The following is a 25,960-nucleotide window of genomic DNA, read 5'->3' as shown; positions in this document are numbered from 1 at the left end:
GTCTACTTTTGAAGAAGTGCTTGGGTACAGAACACAGAACTGACAAAACACAACTGAAAACCTCGGTCCCTTCATATAAGAAGACTAGTTAGGAGTTCCCATTAGAGTGACAAAATAGGTGAAAATCTTGACCCTATTGAAGTCAACAGGAGTTTTGTCATTGACTTCAGTGGAGCCAGGATTTCCCCTTAGATCTTATGTCTCAATTCATATAGGAAAGACCTCTTTCATGTTCCTGGGTGGGAAGGGAATATGGGAGCCAATACTTTCAACATACAGATAGGATTGCCAATTTTAGTTGGACATATTCCTGGAGGTTTCAACTCATGACATAATCTTTAACTAAAGATTAATCTTTAATTCCTGGAGACTCCCAGACAATTCTGGAGGGTTGGCAACCCTACCTACAAACCAACATCTCATTAACATTCCTAATCTCCCAGAGATAGCCCTCCTCCCACATCTGCTGGATGTCTATGTATTTTCTAAGGAGGCTGAACCTCTGATGATAGTTTATTTTATCTCCTTCTGCAGAATTGTAATAGTGGGACCTCCCCTTCACCCCCTTCTCTGGAGTCCAGCCATTTCCAGTCAATGAACACTCAGAGACCAGTCATGCATACATTTCTGTGTGACATTTGCCATGAGAGTTTTAGATCCCTGCTAAAGTATGAGGAGAACTAACTATCCTACTATCCAAAGTATAGAAATGAAAAACCATAAGTACAATTACAGTAAAAGATAGCTGAAACTCATTTGTCCCAACATTTTACAAAAGCTAAGGTCAATCATAAATGTTTCCAATATTATATATATATATTTTAATCCAGTGGTTTTTTTTAATTTCAGTTTTTAAAAAGTAAATATTCCTGTGTGGTAGTTGCAACTTGACCCGTGCAACATTAAGACTATAAAGGAAAGTAAAAGTGAATCCACTGATTTGTTTTTCATTGTCTAAGCTGAGAGCAAAACAAGAAGTAAAGAAACAGTGGAAAGAGGAAAGTGGAATTTTAAACACTCATCCAGGTTTTCTAATCTAAGGTGTAATTATTGATGGGGTAAGAGAAGGTGTTAATTTTAGATCAGATTTGCCAGCTGAAACACTCAATGTCCATATGGATAGGTTGGTTATGACTCTTCACAGTGAGCAACGTCATACTCAGCAAAGACCTCTGAAAAGTTTCAAAGCATGTTTCTAAAATCACTCTGCTAGAAGAGTAGCTCGTTTTACACAAGTTTAAGTGAAATCGCAATCAGAGCCCCAGATGTCATGCCTGTCATTCATTACATACTGTATACTGAATGGCTGGAGGTTACATCTTATGTAAGAGACCCAAACTGCTAAATTGTCTATGGGAATATCATTCTGCCAATCAAACAATGCTTAGCCAATAGCATTTTACCCTAGGTGCTGAAACTGCACCCAGAAGAACCACAACCATTCAGGAAGTCTCTCAAATTATGCTCTGTCCTTTTCTAACTCCATGTATATACATCCTGACAGGTGCGGTTTTTTTTCACTTGAACTGCTGTTTTTTCCCCAAGAAGTGGAATGGATTCAACAAAATATCTGACCTTATAAATACAGACCTTTCTGTTCATTTCTGTCATTAGGGATATAAATTTAAAAGTCTCAAAGCAGCTTAAGGCTTTCACTCTGGAGTGTAATTCCTAGGCTATCAAAAACTGATAGAGGGTGGTTCTTGTACTCAGCTCATTAATGAAGCTAACTCTCCACATTAATCAGCCATATGTAATCCTTTTCTTTGTGGATTATTGGAATGCTTCTGAGCCTGACATGGCAACGTACAGTAATTCTCACTTCTCTTTCCTTCTCTAAGGCTATCGGTGTCCTCCTGATATTTATCCAAAATCTCTCACACTTTTCAAGTAACAGTTAGGGATGGGCAAAACTGTTCTTACGAGATAAGTGTCTGGAATCTCCTCCCCTTCTGTGAACCAAACCCAACCATCAAACCTTTAAGGGCTGTTGTCAGCCTGTGGTTAAAGTAAATTGAAATAAGATGAGAAGCCTTCATCATACCAGCCAAGGAGGGGGAGCTGCTGCTCACACAGGCCAGGGCAAGGACTGGGGTACTGTACAAGAGGTGACATTGGCTCTCTCTTGAGGGCAGGGGCAGATTGTGGGATGGAAGAGGAAAGGACATGTCAGTGGATCTACTCATATTCTGATCCACCAGCTATTGCTTTGGGGGCCCAGGGACTAGAGTAAGCCTGGAAACTGGAGTAGCAGCTGCTGTGCTGTGGTGAGAATTTCTTCTCTTTTCATCTCCAGGGAATTCCCCAGCACACAGCCGGGCTCCTTGGGCTGGAGATGTGTTTGGGGCCTAAATGCAGCTCCCAAGGAGCTCCCTTTGAGAATTGTAAACTGTTGCTGACAAAGGAAACCACAAACAAATTATTGATGCCTGAAGATTTGGTGTGTCCGTAGATGGGTGTGTGTATAGAGCTGTAGGCCTGAGTGAGACTCCAGACGTGCAGTTGTTGTAGACAAATACTAGAGTTAAATGCCTTCCGTGGGCTGGCCCTGTGCCTTCTGAGCTTCAGAAACTAACCTGGCATCCTCGCTGATGGAATAAAACTCCACAATACACATCTTCTCCTGCACTCTCTCCTGTGGGCATGCAATCTCCCTGATAGCTTCTGCCAACATTCCTGTACCATTTCCGCTCCTGGCAGTGCCACTTTACAGCCTTCTTGGATGTTACTTTCAGGCCAAGGGCCAATGACAGCTTATCTAGCCTGACAACGTCCCCTTTAGCAACCAAGAGAGAGCACAGTTCATGGTAAATTTGTTTAGTGTAAGTGTATAGAGCGTATGGCCCCATGTAGTCTGTGGTTCTGGAGGCATGGAATTCACTGCAGATTTCACCCCTTCAGTAGGGGAAGAGTGCTGTACACAAGTTGCCTGGTGGGAAGAATTTGGTCCCTAAAAACGAAAGTGGCAGGTGTCTTTTTAAGGCTTGTTCCTCTTGCTTTATATTAATCAAAGACAACCCTTTTTTTCCCCTTTATATAGGTATGTGCCTATTGGCATTACGTTCCTTGTTGGAAGCAAGATTGTGGAAATGGAAGATATTGTCCTTCTGGTAACCAGCCTGGGAAAATACATCTTTGCCTCAATTCTGGGTCACGTCATCCATGGAGGAATCATTTTGCCGCTTGTGTATTTTGCATTCACACGCAAAAATCCTTTCAGCTTTCTCTTAGGACTTATAACGCCATTGGCAACGGCCTTTGCCACTTGTTCAAGGTGTGCTATTGTGCTTGTTTCTGAAATGGAATAATGGTATGCTAAATCCACGTTTTAATTTGAACAAGTTTCAGATGCAAATATTGGCCCTGATTCTGCAAAGGACTGTGGTTAGGCATATGGTATCCCCCTTACGGATTCCCACTGATGTCAGAGAGACACCAGAAGGGTTAACTCTACATCCGGGCATAACCTTTTGCAATATTGATGCCATTATTAGCAATGATGTGCAGCCCATATTTCAACAACTTCAGCGACACGGTGTGTGGGACGGGGGAATCTGTTTGCTTTCCCATTTAAAGAAAATCTCTTTCCTAACCATAACCAAGGAAGAAGGCAATACCACTTTGCAAAGGAGCTGTTGCTTTTGCTGAGAATAGTTATACATTGCTCTTGGCCAAGCTTTTCAAAAGGGACTAGTGATCCGGGGTGCCCAATTTGAGGCATTATAAAGGTCCAGATTTTCAAAAAGTTCTGACCCCACACCTGCCCTTTGAAAATCAGGCCCTTTTAAGACCTCTCATATCAGGCACCCAAAGTCACTAGTCAGTGTTGAAAATCTTGGCCTAGAATTCTATGTAGCAGTACTAGGGAAATACTAAGAATGATAATAAACTGACAGCTTATGCACTGGGTTGGACAGGACTGCACTGCTCCATGGTTGTCTTATTTCCTGTCTGTTTCTAGCTCAGCTACTCTCCCATCAATGATCAAGTGTATTGAAGAAAACAATGGAGTAGACAAGAGGATCAGTAGGTTCATCCTTCCTATTGGGGCCACTGTGAACATGGATGGAGCCGCTATATTCCAGTGCGTGGCAGCTGTGTTTATTGCTCAGCTGAACAATGTTGACCTCAATGCTGGACAGATCTTTACTATTCTGTAAGTTGCTTGTAATTCAAACCACATCTCCCTGGCCCCCAAACACCATGCTAAGCCTGGGGTCTTTCTGTTTTTAAACACAAATCATTTTTTAATACCTAGCAGTTCAAATTCCAGACCTACAGTTGCCAGTTTTGGTTGGATGTATTCCTGAAGATTTCATCACATGACATAATCTTTGATTCCTGGAGACTCCAGGACAACCCAAACCAGACCTCTGAACTGCAGTTGTACATTGCTGTGGAACGTATTATCCAACAATACAACAGGAGTCTTTAAAGCTTTATAAATCTCATTTTGACGTGTACTGGAATTTAGGGAGGTTTGATAAATTTGGAGATTAAGGGCTAGATCTGAATCTTAAATGGATACTGAGCATCTCAAAAATGCCATTTGTGCAGAACTCTTCTCTCCATCTCAAGCTCCCCTTTCCCCATCCCCTGGCCATCAAGCTAGGTAATTCCATGGCCTTTCCTATGCCCTTGCCTGCCATATCCTCCTTAACCCCTTATTCTCCTTTACCTCTCATGTTTGGATGCCAGTAAGTCACTTCTTTCTTTACAACCAATCCAAACCCTGTCCTTTCCTTCCTCTCCTCACTGCTAATAGCTGTGTTCCTTCCTGCCTTGATAATTTCCCACCTTGTCTACGGTAACTTCCCTTTCTCTGGCCTTTCCTGTGCCCATGCTGCTGGCCTTTCCTGTGCCCTGTCTATCCAGAATGCTGCCCTCGCGTTCGTCATCCACACGCAGCCCTTTGACCACATTGCTCCCCTCGCGCTTGCTTTGGCAGCTCCACATCACCTTCTGTGTCAGTTTCATACGCCTTACCCTCACGTGCCGTATGCCTCTGCCCTGGCCTGTGTCCCATCCCTAGCTTTCCATGACTGCCCTGTTCAGAGCCGTTACTCCGCGTATCCTTTTGCATGCCCCTTATTTGCCCTCCTATTTGTCTATCAATACTGCACCCATCCCTGTGTTAATCAAACACCTTCTCCCTCAAGCACCCTCATGCTGGGCTGTCCCTTCCACACCTGAAATAGCCTATATACCATGAGCCGTCCTTTTCATCCTTCAGATCCCTCCCCAAGACCCTCCAAAATTCCTCAGTGATCCCACAAGTAATTTTTAGCACCCCGAAGACACCAACATTCTGCATCCCGCAGACATCCCTGGGACATATTCTGGGTACTCCCCTTCCTCCCAGCCATCCGCTTCCTTTCCTTGCTCTTTTGCTTGCATGTTGTCCATTTGGATCACTTACACACCTCTGGGCAGGAACAGGTCTAATTCTGACTGCAAAGCATCCAGCACACTTTGATTGCTTTTATCATTTTTCATGTACATGGCAGAGATAAACTGTGATGCACGTTGCTCATCTGAAAATACACTGGTAGTATTAGCAGCAGAGTCATTCCTTGGATAGCTAGTTTTGATTCTTGCAGAATAACAGCACTCAGTACCCAACAGTATTCATTTCCATTACTGTACATCAGCAGAACACATGGCCCAATACGGAAGAATCTGTAGACAAAGAAGTTACATTTGCCCCCCTCCTTTTGCTTTGGTTAAAATTGCCCCTGTAGGAAAATATGCTCTGTAACCATTGAATGAGTGTGTTACTGAATTTGCACTAACTCGTGTTTGAAAACGTTCTCAGTGTGACTGCCACTGCAGCCAGCGTTGGAGCGGCTGGAGTCCCAGCTGGAGGTGTTCTGACCATTGCTATTATCCTGGAGGCCATTGGACTTCCCACCAACGATCTATCCTTGATATTAGCAGTGGACTGGATTGTGTAAGTACTGTATAATATATATTATCTGCTGCAGCATATATAATTGGAAGCACAGCACTGAGGGAACAAAAGCAATAGTCTTGAAAATAAAAACTCAACTCACACAGTTGTATATCGAGTTTGCGCACACACTCTTTTTCTCTATCTTCACCAGAAAAGGCCGAGAATAACATAATTCTGTTTCAATTAAATAAGAACTGTAGGGCAGATCCTAAAGTACTTATTCAAATTTTACTTAATCTTTGTTGAGATGAAATTCCCATTGACTATAGTTCCCTGAAGAGGAATTATTTAGAGCTGTACAAGAGGGTATTGCTATAAATTAGATAGAAGAAAAAGAGAACTGAGGCTGAATAATGGGGAAAAGCTTCCTGAGCATTGGCTTCATTAGGCAGTGTGATGGTCTCCTGGGGAAAGCAGTACACATCCTGTTGCTTCAGACATTTAAAACTAGGTTAGACAAAGGACTGGGGAATATACTGTAGGGAACAATCCTACATTGGCAGAAGTGTGGAGTCAAGGGACAGCCAGTGATCATAAAACAGAGCTAATGCTGCTGCATGAACATGTTATGGGGCAGGTGCAATGTTCATCAGGATTTAGTTAGCTATTTTTGCACCTCTCCTTTCTTTGCTGTTGGAAAGAGCCAGATAAGGCCCAAATTCTGACATTCTTATTCAGTTCTGCTCAGCTCTTACCAAGACAAATCTCCCTTCTGAAATCAGCCTAACAGATCCCAGTGTGAAGAGTCTTATCCCGCTATTCAGACTAACTTTCTTCTCATGACTCCTAGATTTACCTTCTTGTACTGCCCTAAATAACTCCTCTCCCAGGGAGAAAGGTTAAAAGACTCCTTGTGTGTAGCTCTGCTTAGTGACATGGGGACCATCTGCGAATACCTGAGAGGCGTAGATAGCTCTCCTGTCACTTTAACTGAGCTATCCAAAATGGGGCTCTTAGACTTTTCGCTCAACCAGTCCCTTATGCACTTTAATCATTGCTGTCTGCCTGTGAGCTCCCACCAATTGGTATGTCTAGCTACAGCAGTGCTTCACCCGCTGACTCTTAACCCCTCCCTGCCCCAATGGCCAGAAAATTTATCAATCTTAATAACCCAGAGAGCCTAACATTAAAGTACTTTACCACCGACACTGCAGTGCTAGTGAAATAACCGGTTTACAGTGCACTGACCTAGGCTGCAGTCAAGACCATTGGCCAGAGAAGGCTATTGAGGCAAATCCTTGGGCCAGGTTATTGTTGGATGCACAAGGCAAGGGAAAAGGGCAACAGTCATTCTTCCTTCCCACCTCACCCCCACCCATTTCATTCTCATTGTGCAGGGGACTCAAGTTCAGGAATGGATTCAGGGCTCTCTCTTCCTTGTGCTGGTGGAGACAGCTGTGGAGGGAGGGAAGTGGAAGCAGTGGGATAGTGGAGAAAGCACATCTGTCTCAAGGGAGATCACTTGTGTGTGCTCCCCTGTCTAGAGGGGAAGTGTTACACTGGCAGCTGAAGAGGAAGCATAGAGATTGAGAACAACCAACACTAATAGTTGGAGCCACCCATAAAACACTGTACACTTCTATATTAAAACTGTGATGGTCCCTATAGAGAACATCTAATGCCACTGTCTATCCACAAGAATTCCTTCTGTCTCCATTGACTTCAGTGGTGTTACACCAGGGATGAATTTGGCCCCATATATGGAATTGTATTGCTTACGTTAAAAGGGTGCCTTTGTGCTTTTGCCATTGACCAGGGATCGAACCACCACTGTTGTGAACGTTGAAGGAGATGCCCTGGGAGCAGGTATCCTTCATTATCTGAATCAAAAAGAAATGAAGGCAAAAGAGCAGGAGCTAAATGAAGTCAATGTAGAAGCAATTCCCAACTGCAAATCTGAAGGGGAAACATCACCTCTGGTAACACACAGGAACCAAGTCCCAACCCCAGCCAGTACTGCGGAGCCAGAGTCAAAAGAATCAGTACTGTGAACTTGGGGAAAGCCTGCAAACAGGTGGACTGCTGACTTGTTAACATGCTAGACCATTTGCACTGCTGTTAGGGACTGGCTGTGTGTTCACCTTTTGAGTTTCAGTGGCAATGATTTAAAGCTACAGACGTGTTAGGCATGTGTGTGTGTGTGTGTGTCTGTCTCTCCCTGGAGCGAGCAATCAACTCATAATGATGTTATGATGTTTCCTACAACACAAGTATGTGTGTGGTGTGCGTACATGCATACATGTATATGACAATGGTACCAATAAGGATTCTTTTTTGGGGTTAAAAAGATATTTATTAATAAAAGTCTGGGGGGCCAGGCTAAACAGAGAGCGCATACTGGTTGTAGATGGAATTTGCACCACAAACAGGTCTGAGAGCTGGGGGATCCCGGATGGCAGGGTAATGTTATGTAGGTGCCAATACTTTCTCAGAAACACCTATTATTTAATAGTATCTAGTGGGAAAAAGGAAGTGCATTTCTAACACACCACTCCCCTTGTCCTTTGTGCACACGTTACCGCAAATAAATGCTGAAGACCAGAAATTTTAAAATCCAAATGAATAGCTCAAGGGAGTCTGATCCTCAGTCCATTGCCCTGCAACTTTATCCAAACATCCCCAGGAAGCAGACACTGTGGCAGCATTCGCTATCTATTCTCCTAGCTTTCAGTGATAGAAATCAACCCCGCAACTTTAAACTCTAAAATAACAAAGATTGGATGCAGACAAAAGATCTGCCTTGCTCTGTATTTAAAACTGACAAACCAGTTTTAACCCAGTTTTGGCAAAGTAATTACACTTGGGCTGAGAACTTCTAGAGCAAGTTACAGTATAACTGTGTCTACAAGAGAATTGTCTATAACAACACTGAGTGACAAATAATTAAGCTCTACGCACCTAAACACACACATGCATCTACTGCCACTAGAAACTCTTCATGTTTCTTTAATGGCTCAAGTCAGACATATTGGAACATATCCTTTTCCAAGCAACATTTCTCAGACAAGAAAAGAATATAAAAACTCAAAATGTTTAAACTGATGAAAAATCCAAAGCATTATTCCCTGGATGTCCAGAGTAGGGACTACTGATGGCATGAGAGGGGGAAGGAGTGTGGAGTCCAGTGATTCCTAATAATCCTCCTGGCTCTTGGGACGGCTGTGCCTGCCCCTCTTTGTATGCTGCCCTGGTGTCCCTGTCCCTTCAAGAAGATAGCCAGCTTGGTGGATGTGCTGCTGTTAGGCCCCTTGTCTGCAGCAGTTCACTCTTATCATGTCTGTTCTTACCACAAGAGGTGGAAGAAACCATAGGCCAGGACTTAATGGTGTAAATTTTAATTCCTACAGGGTATTCTGCCTGAAACTGAGTCAGCTGCTCCCTGACTTCTACACTGCCCCCACAGGGTCAGAGCCACATCTCATTGAAATCAGTGGCCAAATCATGCTCAAATAAATTGGTTAGTCTCTAAGGTGCCACAAGTACTCCTTTTCTTTTTGCGAATACAGACTAACACGGCTGTTACTCTGAAAAGTGGCCAGACTGCCACGGAGACAGGGCCTCAAAATGAACACTGTTCAAATGGTGGGGCTTCCCTTTCCCCATAAATCAATGCAATGCATAACCCCGGCTCCTCTCTGTGTGAGCCTCCCACGTGTGTTTAGCCTGATTATTGCTTGTGGAACAGCGGGGAGCCGTTGGGCTATTGTTGGCTTGTCTCAGCAATGAACGTTTACCCTAGGAAAAAGCAGCATTTCTCTCCCTTAGTCTTCCTTTACAAACTGATACACAAGATGTACACAGGGATCACAGCCTGCACCAATGAAACGCAGCCACCTATGAGGTGATATGCAGTGCATGCTTAATTGTGCACAGAAATGCTACACACATGCTTAAGATAGAAAGCGGCAAATGAATCAGTCAGCTCTGAAACTGCACGTAAAATTTATTCTTTTGATTTAAACCCATGTTCATAAAAAAGAGCACATGACACTCCTTGACTCATTTTTAAAATACAGTGGTATAAAGAGGCTCCTCGCAGGACTCCCCTTTGCCCAGTAATTAACATGTGCTCACCACCCAGCACCTGACAGTAATGTCACAATCTTACAATCCCCCATAAGATTCCTCCCAGTTCCTCTCAGCTCAGGAACACAAAAGGGGCCTTACCACCTGCCCTGAAGGTCAATACACTAGTGATATTTTGGACCAAGGTGGGGTATGACCCTTAGATTGGAGGGCCCCTGACAGAATACCCTGCCCCCTCCCTCTGGGGTTCCAACCCAGATGTCCCTATCCTACAGTCCCAACTGTGGCAGCATAGCGTGCTCATTAGGTCCCAGGCCATTGAGGGCCTTGTAGGGCAAAGCTCATAGTTCAGATTCTACATGGTACCCGATAGGTTGCCAGTGCTGATCCAAAAGCACGGGTATCATGTGTTCCCCAAAGGGTGTACCCTGTAACAAACGAGCTGCGGAATGGTGCACCAGCTTCAGTTTCTGGATAGATTTTAGATGGAGCCTCATATAAAGTGCATTGCATTAGTTAAAGTTAGGGAGCTAGGCTAATTACTGGAGTTGGAATTTAACCAAGGCTAACGCTCCTGCTTGTGCAAAAATGTGCCAGAGGATTTGTATGGACCACAAGATTGTTCAGGACCATTCTTCTTAATGGTCAAGAAATCTGGAATCTTGCAGGTAGCAAAACTGTATTTTAATCTTGTCAACTGAGCCAGTCCTTTCATTATTCTAATGTAGCAAGAGACAACCCAGAGATTCCCTGGAAAATCACTTTCTCAGTGCCAGTCAAACTACATATTTCTTTTGATAATCCTTGTCATAAGTAATATTTCTCATTGTCTGCTCTTACACATGATGTTACCTGCCTTAAACACTGTGCAGTCCTAGATGATGACTTTGTCATTTCTATTTGGGTGTTCCTTTTGTTTGTACTCTTTGAGTTGCATGTACTATGCAAAATTGTAATGGATCCAAGGTTATAGTATCTTTTATGCAAATAACACTAAACATTTTAGCATCTGTCCCTGTTGTAACATGGGGCCTGATCCAAAACCCAATGAAGTTGATGAGAAACTTTCTGTTTACTTCACTTGGCATTAAATCGGGTCCTTAAAATAACATCATTACAAAAAATATTATATAAAAGGTCCTGGTATTCAGCTATAGTTCTTATGATGCACCAGACCGTATTACACAAAGAACACCATATTTCAGAGCACTTTACAGAATCTGTGGCAAAGGGACTGCATGCCAGCAGACAAAGCAGCTGTTGTATGCTCAGCAGCCCGCCCAGTAAAGCCAATCACATCTGTACTGCTGCCAGCACAGATCACCAGGATTTCATTGTAATATTGATACAATCTGTAAACAATTCAAATTACTTTGCATTAACGTGCATAACTGAGTCGTACAATTTCACTGGTCCCTGCCATGATTTGTCTCCAGGCTGGAAACACGTTGAGTCAATTGATTTTCCTTCCATTAATATACCAGTTCCCTTGTATGAAATAAGTATTTTTTGGCCTTTGAATCAGAAGGGGGTCATTCCTGTGCCTTCTCCCTGCAGCCAGTGTACTCCACAGGGGTTGAAAGATAGCCCTCCCCAACAGACTCCAGGATGCCATGGCATCTTCTGAGGTGGTGCCCTCCCTTTCCTGTGGTTGCACTGTCTAAGGGGCGGGAGCCAGGGGCCAGGATCATAACAGCATAGTTTAGGTGCTAAGGCCCTCACTTAACCCTATTTAGCACTGGTGCAGCTGTGTGGATTTCATTAAGGTTACTACTGATTTATACCAGTGAGGGAGAGGCAGAGAGGGACCGTAGGTGGGATTAGAAGATCTACCAGGTTATCCACAGATATCTCAGACTCTGGTTTAGTGGTGGGTTTCTCTGGCACAAGACCATTGTTTTCTTGACATCACTCCTGGAAACGTTATTCCACAAAGCGATATTTCAACAGGATCACCTCATTATGCCAGTCAACCAGCCTATTCCAGACAGCAACGCTCATGCAAATACTGATTGCAGAGGTGGCTGGCACTTCTGAGTGTGACATCAGAGAAGAGAGTGCCACATTGTTGTTCAGCGAGTAGAGGGTCTTTGGAGACTTCAAGGAACCTGCCTTTGCTTTGGGTAGGAGGCTAATGGGAGGTATCTAAAGTTTCCTAGTTCGAACAGTCCAAGAAGTTATACAAACAGGAGTATTCTCGTCCTTAGGGTAGCAGGGGTCAGCATATCGGGACCTGTTGGTTTCACTCTGGTACTTTGAACATCGCTCAGGCTGTCAGTATGAGGAGCAATCTTTATATTGCAGTTCCAAAGTGCTGTTGTTTTTGTTATGACGTGATGTGGCCCTTTTCCCAATTTGTCAGTTTGCTGTGATTCAACGGTGGAGTGTACTATGGAAGGGAATGCTTCCGGTTTGGGGACACGGCCTATGAGAGGCAGTGTGGGCTAGAGATAAGTAGGGGATTGGTGGCCAGGAACCCCTAAGGTCCAGTCCCAGTTCTGCCACTGACTCAAGTCACTTAAGTTTTCTGACCCAGATTCTCATTTACACATAGGGCAGGTCGACACTAGAAGCGCTACATTGGCGCAACTTCACTGACGCAGCTGCTCCACTTTAGTGTGTCTGGTGAAGACGCTCTGTGCCAGTGGGAGAGCGCTCTCCCATTGGCACAATTACTCCACTTCTGTGAGAGGCGGAAACTATGTTGGAGAGAGAACGTCAGCACTTAGGTCGCTCTAATTTGCATCGCTCAGTGTGTGTGTGGGGGGGTCTTTTTCACACCCCTGAGTGACATAAGTTACATCGACTCAAGCGGTAATGCAGACCTGCCCTAAGACTCCTTTACAACAGTTTGACACTGGGGCTTCAATGTCTGTTTAAACTGCCAGCACGGCGTAAAGAGGCCTTAGGGTAAAAAAGAGAATCTGTCCCTCTCTCCTCATTTCCCTCTGCAGATGGAGACAGCGCAGTACTAAGCCACACCTGTGTGTGTTAGTCGTTATTGATGCGTTGTGCCTCGGCAGCATTGCAAAGAGTGAGCCTGAAACGCAATCTCAACGCAGGAAGTGCTCCCGGAGCCGTCTGATGCGCAGTCTGACAAGGCTCAGCGCTGTTAGCGTACGGCTCAGTCATCTTCAGTGGCCATTTTTTAGAATGGGGTGTGCCACATAGCCTTCCTGGTTCTGTGAAAAGTAGTTCCTAGAAGAAGACTAGAGGAAAGAGAAGCAAAGTGGTTAAGTGGTTATAAACACCACACACACACACGCACAATTTGTGTATATGCTCTTTTTAAAAATGTTTCCTGGAGCAAGAGTTTGGCTCCAAGGCTGCTGTGGTATAAATGCTAAAGGTAGAAGGTTGTTGAGTTTCCAATGTAGAGTTTACAGTAGAAAGGGGGTTCCAAGTCTTTCTGTCTGGGTTGTACAGTACCAAACACACTGTGGTCCTGGTTTCTAGTCCCTAGAATGTAATAATAATGTAACAGAAGGGGTGGAGTCCCCAAACTGCTACCAAAATGGCAGCTTGACACCTTCACTTCCCTTGGCAGCTGTGCCTCTTCATGCTCACATTCCCCCTACACCCCCAAATGCCTCCCACCCATGTATTTATCAGTGATCAATGCCCAGCTGTGCACAGGTGGATGTTGGTGCGTGAGTGCGTATAGACAAAGAAAGCCCCACCAGCCAGTCAGCATGGGATTTTGGACAGTCTGTTCCCAGCCATATGCTAATAATACCTACCTCCCTCACAGGGGCATTGTGAGGGTTCGTTAGTTACTGTCTGACCAGCGATTTGAGCAAGTGCTGTGCTTTGGAAATGCTCAGTCGTACCCGTGTTATCCTGAGAAAGGGGACTCTTCCCCCTGCTGGTGTGATGGAGGGGTTGCCTAACAAGCTGCTTCTATTTTAAGCAGAGGAAGTGTCAATATACTTCTCACGGGGTGAAACATTTGAATAAAGTCGTTTATTGTTAGTAGTTGAGTTGTAGTGGTGCCGTCAGGCTGCATGAAACGCAGTAATTGTGAGTACTTAAGATCCTCCTGGGATGTCCCTCACGGTTGGTGAGAATGGCTACGCCTGCCTGCTAGACACAAGCTTAGATGGAGGATGAACGGTGCTCAATAGTTTTGGACGGAAAGCTCCAGGAAGCAGGGGCTGTGTTTACAGTTGTGCATTGTACAACGCTGTGCACGTTGTTGGCCCTCAAGAAAGAATAAAAACAAGGGCTGTTAGCCATGACCAAATCAACTGATAAAACCAAACCCCTGCCACCTTCTTGCCGGATAATTTGGCTCCTGTGGCATGGTTGCTTATCTGGTGAATCCCTTTTTCTTATGAAAACGTATGTCGTATGCCGCAGTAAAAAAATAAAGGCTGAAGCATTAGGCAGCTATTGAAGAAAGAGCTTCATCTGTCAGGCAGGCCACACACCAAATCCAAAATTACAGAGCACTGGGCTGTCTCCTTTCCTTGTGTTACATACCAAACTTCTGAGGTACAGATACATGAGGTACCTTTTGCAGAGAGAGTCAAGTTTGAGAACGCTCTGGGGCTGAATCTCTATTCACAGCATTCCACAAGCACAGCCCCGTTCTGTATGGCACAGCCCACTGACAACGTTCTTGATGTTGAGATCCATCCTTTGCCTCTCAGTCTCGACAGGTGCCACCCTTATAAATAACTCCCCTTGAAGGAGTGAGGAACAAGCACAGGACGGGGAGTTGGGAAACTTAGGGACAGATCCTCAGCTGGTGTAAATTGCCTGAGATCCATTTACTTCAGCAGGGCCCTGCCACTTTACACCTGCTGAAGGTCGGCCCCCTAAATTCTAATCCTGCCACTGATTCACTGTGTGGAGATGGGCAAATCACTGAAATCCTCCATCACTCAGTTTCTTTATCTTTAAAATAGGAATAACAATACTTACCTGATAGGGGTAGCGTGAGGAGCAAGGAGTTAAAATGTCTGTGAAGTGCTCTAAGCCCTAAATATTAATAATAATTAATAAAACATAATAATTAACCAAAGACTAAACATTATCAATCTGTTGTGCAACAATTCAAGTCACTGGTGCAGTGTACAAGGTGCAGCGTGTTCTTTATTGGACAGATAAAGGAATTGACCTCTTACAGGTTAGATTCACTGTGCTAGTTCAGTGGATGCTTGTGGAGCAATTTCAGATCTGCTTGCATGCCAAAAGCGGTGTGCTTTGATCAAACAAGGGAGTGCAATGCCCTGTGAAATCACAGCCTTCCATCCTGATGCTGGATTACTTGAAGGCCAAATCAAGTGGAATAACTAGTGCTCATTTAGAACCACAAGGCAGAGTAAGTATTGGGAAAATGTATTTCCCCACATGTATCTTGGGTCCTGCTTTGAGCAGGGGGTTGGACTAGATGACCTCCTGAGGTCCCTTCCAACCCTGATAGTCTATGAGTCTATTCTATATCTGCTAATATAAGGGTCCCCATGCACACCTTAACACTGGTGAAGGAGAATAGGGATTTAGGGCAGTGGCTGGATGGTTTAAGTTATATAAACACTTTGTGGAAGCTAGGGAAAAATCTAATCCTGCTCTCATTTGTCTCTTCATCATTTTAATTACATATGGATGAGCAGTGACATCATTGGACGGAAACATTAGATGAAACATTGAGGGAACTTTCTGTGTACTAGGCAATAGCCACCGTATCCTAAACAAACTCCTAAGGCCAAAGAGGTGATAAGATGTTCGAGGAAGGCTAGAGTAGAAGCTTTACAACTGTGAAGGTAATAAAGGAATCCATTCATCTGAGATATGCGGGAGGGGACACACTTTGCTTGTGAGGAAGGAGGAGGAGCTGGGGGTGGGAAGAGATTGAGAGGAATGTGGGGGGTTGATAGAGAAGGGAATGGGCTGAGAAGCAAAGGTGGCCATGTTTGCTATGGGCAAATGGACAGGGACTTGTATGGGCTAAAGTGTAAAAGATTGCAGGAATTTGCATATTCCACTCTGGCAAAAATTTGTGGGAGGCCAGGCAGAGTGCAGAGATTTGTCTGGTGTTCAATTATTGAGAAATAAGCATACAGCGTATGCTAATTCAAGGCCTCTGATAAACCGCTACTGGCTATTAGCCATGAACATGGAGAAATAACAGTACAATTCTGGATCACTGACTGTCCCACTTTTCTATATGCTGAATGGCTGAGGCAAAAGCTTCTCAGTATGACACACATCAGCTTTTATATAAACAGAAAATGGAGTTTGTTGAGTGTATTGATGAGAACCATGTTCCGTTGCCACTTCATTCTCATGGAGGAAAGAAGGCAACAAGGGAAATGATTCCAAGACCTTTCCAAACGTTGGACAGCACACTGAAGGAGCTTCCATTCTATCTATTCCACGTGATGAAAACGGCTCAGAATTTGTCTAGCTACAATAACTCCATCTTCACACCTGAAGAAGTTATACAGCTCATACTGATATTAATTCTTCACGCATCCATTGTGCTGCCCACATACACATATCTACAGACATTTGTGATGGGCAAGTACTATTGTCCCATTTTACAGGTGCAGAAATGAATGTACAGCAATGTGAACTGACTTGCCAAAGGTCTCCCAGAAAGTCTGAGACAGAGCTAGGAATAGAACTCAGCTCTCCTGACTTCCAAGTCCGGTGCATTAGCTAGAAGACTATCCTTCCCCTCAAAAATAATGAATATGTAGTGGATGCAGAACATCATTCTGGGGTTAATAAATTGGGCAGGGAATATTGCTGTTTGAGGTTGAGGAAAGATGTCACAGACTCTGGTTTATACTGGGTGGAAAACTAAAAGTGAAGAGTTAACATGTAAAGGTTCATCTTTCCTTTGAGATGAAGTTCTCACAAGCTAAGAAACATTAAATGAGGGTCTCATTTATTTGACACCTCCTGACAAGCCTGATTCTGAGGTTCTGAGAATCCTCAAACAACAGCGGGTGTAATTCATATTTTACCGCTGACTTCAGTGAGAACTGATGATCCTCAGCACTTCAGAGGATGAGACTCCATGTGCCTCACTCAACAAAAACATACAGTAGGCTTTTCCAGGTAGGCAAGTTCCCAAAAGGCCACAGAAGTTGGCTGCAAGGCAGGCTGGCCTACTCATACAAAAGGTCAACCTGCTACAGAAACCTGACAGAGTAAACAACTGCAAAGACAACCCTGTATTAAAGCAACATGAATGTTATGGTTTTAAATCTACAGAGGCCAGGAAATACAGCATGAAGAGTCTCAGGGTAATGTTAGCTCTGTCCTTTTGTGCAACTGCATTATGACAAGGTCTTTCATCACATGGGCCCATAAGGCTGATCAGTGCAACATACTATTTAGCTAATATTTACTTTATGAACAAAGACAACCTATGTGTACATAAAACCTATGCTAACTGAAGTACAAATTGCAGAATTAAATATGAGATCTTTCCAGAATGCTTTGCTCCAAGGAAATTGTATACACATTGCCAAAAACCCCTGGGTATTAAACACATTCCCACAAAGAGAACAGTATTCATATTGTATAACGATGAAAATAGCCCCAAATATTAACTAGTACACACTGGAGTTTACATCAGTACTAACAGAAACAGATCCTCATCTGGCATAAGTCACCATAGCTCCATTAATTTTGATGGACTTGACTTCAGTGGTGCTACCTCAATTTACACCAGCTGAGGATCTGTCCCAATATTGTTTTCATTTTAAGAAGCTACTGTTCATGAGAATGCCCATCGTGTAATAAAGAGGAAAGAGGTGCATATTTTCAAAGATTGTGGGACATTCCGAGAGGCATCTTCGTCATGGGGCACTCATCATTAGCCAAGTAACCATGTAAACTGGATCCACTCAAAGACAACTAGTTCTGGAGATGAATCAGCCCTGATCCCCAAGCAGGTGGCCCTAATTCCTTGGATTCATTTTCCCACTCTGTATTCTGGCTGCAGAGGCGACTCCTGCCATAGTAGTTGCTGCCACAGGGAACAGATCGGAGCGAGGACCAGGGCCCTTTAGTGCATTGTTAGTAAAGTTAACACTGTCTCCCCTGACTTGGCTCGCCAGTGCTGGAGCATCTTATGGCCTGCTGCAGGGAGCTGGAGCCATAGATTCCAACTCTGGGGGAGGGGCTGGGCTGAACAGCTGCCTAGAGATGACGCGACGAGACCTGAATAGTCTTTCACCCTTGGGAGCTAAGCAGGGTTCCATGGTTAATGGTCCCAATCAAGCCAGCTAAGTTCTGGCCAGCTCCTCACTGTGATTCCGGTAGGCCCTATGTTACCAATAGCACCTTACAGACCAGCGCAACTGCTCATGAGTGGAAGAAATGGGCTCACAAGCTGGCCCTATCTCATTACCTATTTCACGTTACTTTCCATCCAACACTTTATTTACACTGTTTAACATCTATCTTGATGATCTTTGTAACACCTTTGTATGGCTTGAATCATGAATCATGTCTTAGGGAGAGCCTGACTAGTCGCTGGCACGAGGAACCCAATACTCATCTGTGGTATGTTAATGGAAGGTATTTCTGGTTCTCTGGAGCCCCTCTTGTTTAGGGGAAACTGATCATGACCCACTCATACTTTGGGGGGTTGACCAACAGGCTAGACTCAGAGGCACCAGACACATTTATGTAGTATGAAGAGTCTAATTCTAAACAAGAGCTATGAAACCTGCCTCATTGTGTTTAAGGTGCTTTGGCCTGATTCCCTGTTCACTGTCTGGGTGTTGACTATAACTATGCACCCCCAGGTAAGTGACTCAGTTGACAATGGAGATAAAGAGGAGTATGTGACAAGCTGGCATCAAAGTGGAACCTGATTCAAGGAGATGGGAAAAGCGAGTGTCTTTCCTTTACCCTCTCAACTCCTCACCGTTAATGTTTCTGCCTTTGCGTATGTGGGTTTTGTTTTTTTCATAGGCACAAACTGTCCCTCCTTAGGAGGGACAGGTCTTATATTTTTATATGTTAATTTAATTCCTTTAATAAAATAAAACACAAAAAACTCCAACATCCGTACTAGAGCTTTTCAATGGTGACTGAACTAATATCCCTCAGATACAAGTATCTGCCTTGAGACCAAAACTAATGTTGCTTGTACTTATAACTACTCCATTATATATATATATATATATAGCTATCCATCTATCTATCTAGTGCTGTTGTGTGCACTTCGTGAATGTCTGTAAATAATAGTATTTTAAAGATATTCTCTGGTTTGACCCTTGTGACTCCATAAAAGTCTAGTTATTATCCATCTAGCTCAGATTTGTATGAGTGCGCGCACATGCATAAAGGATCTTATTGATGTATAGGTAACTCAGTGAATTTTGGGTAGCTATGATTCTGTTTTCTGTGTACTGCACCTTTAAATGTACAAAAGTCCCCCTCTCTGTCTAGTGGGGAATGTAGCGCTGCAGCTCACAGCAAAATGGTTGTGACAGAGGCAGTGACTCTGTGCTCACTCTCTCGTTGAACATTATTATTTGTTCTTTCTTTGGTGGTTTCCTTAATCTGAAATAAAAGTAATCTCGACACAGTTTGCTCTTTGTATGTAGAAAACATAACACATTACCGGGCCTACGTTCCTAATCTGAGATCTTGATCAGACAAAACTCCCAGAGGGCCTGAGCAGGGGACTGCGGGTTTGAACCCCCAAAGTCCCAGTCCTAAAATCTCTACTCTAGCAAATTGCTATTGACTTCATTGAGAGTATTCCTAAGGACAGAGTGAAAACTAAGCAGGGATCTTGGGATTTAGCTGCTCTCAGGTCCCAAATCTTTGCTCCTACATTGCTCAGACATACATCAGTGATGATAGCTGTACATAATTCCACCCACCGTTGGCCACACGTATCTCTGGGCAGCCCAAAGCTGCATTACATTTCTGCACATCCCACTGTAGCAAGAACCCTTCTTTAAGGGGGCTTCTTGGGACAGCCCCTGTTTGATGATGTGGGGAGGAGGACAGGCTTCCAGAGACTCTCACCAGCGTGGAATCAAAGAGGTGCTTTTGTAAAAATTTTAAAACAAAAAATATCGAAAAGATTTTAATGAAATTTTTGTGATTTTTTTTCTAAATGTGAGTACAAAGGAAAAAAGTTTGGAGAAAATATTTGTAACTTTTTTTTCTATTCTTCCTAACCAGCTCAAGTTGTTGCTCTAAAAAGGCCATATCTGGGTTCGGTAGGATGATAGACCAGTCTTTTTTCAGCTCAGATCTCTATGAAGCTCCTTGTGTTGGTGGGTTAAATGGTGGGTTATATGGCAATAGAGACATGCCATATTTTTTCTTCTATATTTTGCTACCAAGTGAATGGCTGGGTTCTAAAATGGGTTTTGGTATAATTCTGCTGTTAGTTATGGAATCATGAAAGTTACAGACAACAGAAGTTGTTGCTTTTCTACTAAAAATAAAATTCTGCCCCTGCTTTGTATTTTTCTTTTGCTAGCATCTGTGTTTATTTTTCAAGTCTTTTTATTAGGAACGAGCTGTAGTAGTGGATTTATAATGCTGTCTGGCTTATGTGACAACAGTTTATCCTCCTGAAAGGACAGATGCCCTTTGAGAGTTTCCCTTCCCCCCCCCCCTTTTTTTTTAAGCATTAGTTCTCCAATACAGAATACAAATGGATGCACTTTATCTTAATGTCCAAGACAGTGTGTGTGTGGCACAGAGATGGAGAGAATTGGAGCAGGAGGAGGATGGGTGTGACAAGATAAGAAGGATCTCTACCACTACTTAACATTCCTTTCCTTGGGCAGCAGGTGGGAGTCACATAACCCATTCTTAGGGCCAGATTCTACACAGGTGTAAATCAGTGTAACTCCATAGACTTCAACAGAGCTGCTCTGATTTGCACCAACCTATTAAACAACATGGGCTTTGGGTATTTTTTCACCAGAAGTCAGATTTTTTTTTTAAAAAAGTGCTAATACAGTACTCCCAGAGTCTGCAGATGGGATGCGACTCATAGTAAATCATACAGCTCTTCATAATATAATTGTCCCCCTTGTTTTGCGTGCTTTGATCTTTAGGAAAATAGTTAACAATGGTTATCATTAAATCACCACTGTTTGACCTAACTCTGAGATACATTGGAACACCCATAGTTTCAGTCTGGCAGCTGCAGGCACAGGCAGCCATCACTGCCTTGGTTTACATTTGATTCACTCTTTGAATGTTATTGTCATAATTATGCAGTCTAAGCTGCTGCAATTTATGCCAGGGACCAGGCTGATTTTACAAGCTGGCTCCAGAATCCAGGGTCATCTATGTTGCATTAAGCCCCACAGCCATAATAGGATTAATGCTTCTCTGGAAAAGGGTGATCAGAAGTGTTGGGTTACTATCATCAGAAGGTCACACAAATACAGTATATACAATCATGAAGCATTATATCCATTGCTCTGCTATAGCGTAATGCACTATAATTAGATGAAGGAGACTGGAGGAACCAGATTCAGAGAGAGGCCTATAAAATTTGTACATTACATATCACACACTAGTTGATCTAGGTCATGTGCGGTGAATCAGCATTGTTTTCCTGCTAGTGCATCTTTAATCAAAATAATTCAGCTGAGTATGCTTCCCGCAGACTCTGGTTTTGTTCTCTTTAGCCTTGTATTTTGTTAGTGAAGCTTTGTTTTTTAGAATACAATTCTTCTTGTTCAGGGCCTCTTCCTTTTCTTCAGCTCTAGCCAAAAAAGCATGTAAGGTCCAAAATCTAATGCAAATGACCTTCCCGACTAATACACATTGTCAAGGTGGCGTCGCTAAAAAAAAACAACAAAAAACCTTGTGGCTTTGCCCATTCAAAAAAATTAAAATGTCACTTATTATCCAAGCCTTTAATTGTAAATACCAATCCCATGTCTATTAACATTCACATAGATTAAAGCTGCCACTTGCCCCTGATGTGATCCCCTTCATTTCACAAGAGTGTGTCAATCTCAACCATACTGTATGTACTGTATCACCTATTCCTGCTCTGTAACTACCAGAGGTCCTCATATGTCAATTCTGGCCCTGTCTAGATCTGTTTATCTGGGCATTTTAAAACAATTCAAAAGGGAAGCAGTTAGCAATAACAAAAGGAAAACTCTAAACCAGACATCCAAACTCTGTGTTTAATCTCCTAGGCAACCAAGCAGCCTTTAGAGCAAGGGGTACACCATGTGGCCAGACAGGGGAAGTGAAATCTCTTTATTTATTCCCCTTTTCTTTAGCTCATTCTTGTCCTCTCCCTCTACCTGAGGAGTTGAATGGGGAAAAAGTGGAATTTTCTTGTCACTAATTGTTGGTTCTTTTTATTGGTCTTCTAGTTTCTGTGCTTTTAGGGTGCACTTTGGATGGAAAGCTTGAAAACACGATCACCAGGAAGGCTAGAAACTTTTTTTTTTAAAGGCAAAAAAGCAAAGAGAGCTGAGATTCCCACCAATCACTTGACTGTAGGAGCTGGGGGTTTAAGAAAGACACCAAATTTTCTTGAGACTCATGATAATCACAAGAACTGGCAACCCTGTCACTGGGCCAATGCCCTCCTGCTTGATGTTTACATCCAGCCCATGCAACATATTGGGATTATGCAGAATTTAAGATTTCATTTGTAAAAGTTTCATTTCTAGATCCTGTGGTTGCAAAGATAGACTTATGAATGTGAACTGATGTAGGGCTGTCTTTTTGAATCTGCTGACTAAAACAATGGCTCTGAGGGATGTGTGAACTGCTCCCTTTTGTCTACACAGGGCTGTTAACTCTGAGGCCTATCAATGATAATTCCAATGGTAAATTAATTCCTGATCACTTCAGCAGAAGTATGAGGCTGCTAGCTTTGGTGATATGGTGATGGAGAAGCACTCTCTCACAGTTATTTCTAGGGCTCCCATTACTGATGGATGGTGGTAGATTTTGGGGTCATGATGACCACCCATCACAGAGCCCTGCCCGATCAAGGCAGCCAGAGTCAGCAAGCAGCACAGGGGCTGGCAAACAGCTGTAAATAGGAGTTTGGGGAAGCGAGGGTGTGGGGTTCGGGGTTTGTTTTGCTGTTTTTTTGGGGTTAGTTTGTGTTTTTCTTAGACAGGACTTTAGGTGGGAAGGCTCTGACAGATACAGAGGCAGCATCGGAAGTGATCCAAGCAGTGGAAGAGACAATGAAGATGTGGAAGCTGCGGGGATTTACATTATCCTGGAGTAGGTACCTGAGAAGAGCTTTGTTTGTATGAAGTGCTGCCTGACAGGGCTGATGGAAGAGAAGATCTGAGGCTTGGAGATGCAGGTGTAAACTATGGTTGAGTTTCGAAGGGGGTCAGGCTTTGCCCCAGGCCCCCTGAATCCTCTGGGAGGCCCTGAAGGGGGTTCCAGCAGATGATGGAGGGAGGGCAAGAGGAGGCTGGAGGGAAAAGTCAAGACTTGCTGATGCAAGCTGGACAGAAGAACTCTGAGGGGAGACTGCTGGGTGAGGAAAGTATGTGACTACAAGAACCACGTAGAGGAAAAGACTGCCTAGTGTAGGAGAAATAGAGCTCAGGAACAAGTTTGCTGAGGTGGAAAATGAAGGAGGGTCACAGCTGGCAGTAACTGAATTTGGGAGGGCAAGGAAGACGAGAAGAGCAGCTTGTCCTATATGAAGAGGAGAGCCAATGGAGATATCCTGGGGTTCTGAACTCTTGGTAATACAGGATGACTCTCAGAAGTTTGCAAAAGAGAAAGACAGACAGGAGGACTTGCAGTCAGAAAGAACAGGAGGAAGGCCAGGGAATCACACCATCATCAGGAAAAGGCAGGTTTACGTGATTGTGGACTCCTTACTAAGGATAACAGACAGGCCTGTCACCAGAGCTGATCTATAAAACAGAAGGGTGTGCTGTCTGCCGGGAGCTAAAATACAGGATGTAGACCTGAGGCTGGAGAGGATCCTGATAGAATCCACTGATTGTCCTTCATGTGGGAACAAATGACACAGCTAGATTCTTTCTGGAATGTATCACAGGAGACTATGACAGGCTGGGGAAGATGCTTAAGGAAATGGAGGCTCAGGTGATCTTCAGTGGGATTCTGCCTGTTCCTAGAGGAGGAGAATGAAGGCGAGACAAGGTTATGACGACCAACAGATGGCTCAGGCAGTGGTGTTATAAGAAGGGCTTTGGGATGTTTGACCACTGGGAGGCGTTCATGGACAGTGGACTGTTCTCATGGGATGGACTTGAGTAGGGAGGGAAATAAACTTCTGGGAAGGAGGTTGGCACAACTGATTAAAAGAGCTTTAAAACTAGGAACTCGGGGGAGATGCTCATGTAATCTCCACACCTGATTCAACATTGAGAGGGAGGGAAATCAAGTAAGAAAGGATACAGCAATGGGGAAAGGAACAGTAATGGATAGGAGAATGGACTTTAAGAGGAAAGACAGTGCTGATACCAGTCAGATAGGCGATACTGGCAGTAGAATGATTTTACCCAATTAGGCGAGAAGAGTGGGTGAAGCCAAGAAGCAACAACTAAGATGTTTGTACACCAATGCAAGGAGCCTGGGTAACAAAATGGAGGAACTAGAACTACTGGTGTAGGAAGTGAAGCCATATATTATAGGGATAACTGACATATGGTGGAATAGTTGTCCTGACTGGAGTACAGGTATTGAAGGGTATGTGCTGTTCAGCGAAGACAGAAATAAAGGCAAAAGGTGATGGAGTATCATTGTATATTAGTCTCTCTCATCATTAAAGAAATTAAAAGTGATGGAATGGATAAGGCAAAGTCTGTCTGAGCCAAAATCACTTTGGGGAAGAAAGCTATTAGAGGTTCCTCTGGGATAGTACAGACTACTAGGATCCAATATGGATTTGGATAGAGACCTCTAACGTTTTTACGGAAATAAATACTACTGGCAATTGTGTGATTACGGGAGACTAACTTCCCAGATATATATTGGAGGATGAGTGCTAATAGTAGCAGCACTCAGATTTTCCTGCATGTAGTAGCTGACAGTTTTCTTCACCAGATATTTGCTGAACCAACAAAAGGTGACGCCATTTTAGATTTAGTGTTGGTGAATAGTAAGGACCTCATAGAAGAGCTGGCTGTAGAGGACAACCTTGGTTCAAGTAAACATGAGCTAATTCAGTTTAAATGAAATAGAAGGATAAACAAAAATAGATCTGCAACTAGGGTCCTTGATTTCAAAAGGGTGAACTTACAAAAAAATAAGGGAATTAGTTAGGGAAGTGGACTGGACCGCAAGGATCTGAATGTGGAAGAGGCTTGGAATTACTTAAGTCAAAGTTGCAGAAAGTATTGGAAGCCTGCACCCCAAGAAGGGGAAAACATTCGTAGGGAAGGGTTGCAGACCATGCTGGATGAGCAAGCATCTCAAAAACAGGTGATGAAGAGAAAGCAGAAAGCCTACAAGGCATGGAAGATGAGGGATCAGCAAGGAAAGCTACTTCTCGGAGGTCAGAAATTGGAGGGGGAAAATGAGAACAGCCAAAAGCCAAGCAGCGTTGGACCTTGCAAAGGGAATGAAACCCAACAGTAAAAGTTTTTTTCTCATTTATATGGCTACAGAACCAAGGAAAAAAGAAGTGGGACCGCTAAACATTGAGGGGGTGGAGATTAAAGATAATCTAGGTGTGGCCCAGCACCTAAACAAATACTTTGCTTCAGTTTTTAATAAGGCTAATGAAGATTTTTGGGGTAGTGGCAGGGTGGCTAATGGGAACAAGGATATGGAGGTAGAAATTACCACATTGGAGGTGGAAGTCAAACTCAAACAGCTTAATGGGACTAAATCGGGGGCCCCAGATAATCTCCAGCCAAGACTATTAAAGGAACTGGCACATGAAATTGCAAGATCAATAGGAAGGATTTTTAATGAATCTGTAAACTTGTGGGTCATACCCTATGACTTTCTATTTTTAAGAAAGGGGCGGGGGGGGGAGAAGTGATCCAGCAATCTACA

General features: G+C 43.5%; 1 protein-coding gene across 1 annotated transcript in view; it reads left to right on the top strand.

Moving 5' to 3' along the window:
* SLC1A4 (solute carrier family 1 member 4) overlaps positions 1-19,538 on the top strand; it is a 42,210-nt gene extending 22,672 nt beyond the window's left edge. Inside the window, exons 5-8 of the mRNA XM_084623072.1 lie at positions 3,041-3,274; positions 3,962-4,156; positions 5,816-5,950; positions 7,710-19,538. Coding sequence (XP_084479198.1) covers positions 3,041-3,274; positions 3,962-4,156; positions 5,816-5,950; positions 7,710-7,944 — 799 coding nt within the window. The 3' untranslated portion in view covers positions 7,945-19,538. The remainder of the gene's footprint in view (positions 1-3,040; positions 3,275-3,961; positions 4,157-5,815; positions 5,951-7,709) is intronic.
* The last annotated feature ends 6,422 nt before the right edge of the window (positions 19,539-25,960 follow it).

This window comes from Lepidochelys olivacea (genome assembly GCF_965140295.1).
Source record: "Lepidochelys olivacea isolate rLepOli2 genome assembly, chromosome: 3".
NCBI classification, from domain to species: Eukaryota; Metazoa; Chordata; order Testudines; family Cheloniidae; genus Lepidochelys; species Lepidochelys olivacea.
The sequence above is the reverse complement of the archived record's forward strand: the minus strand, read 5'-3'. Positions and strand labels throughout refer to the sequence as shown.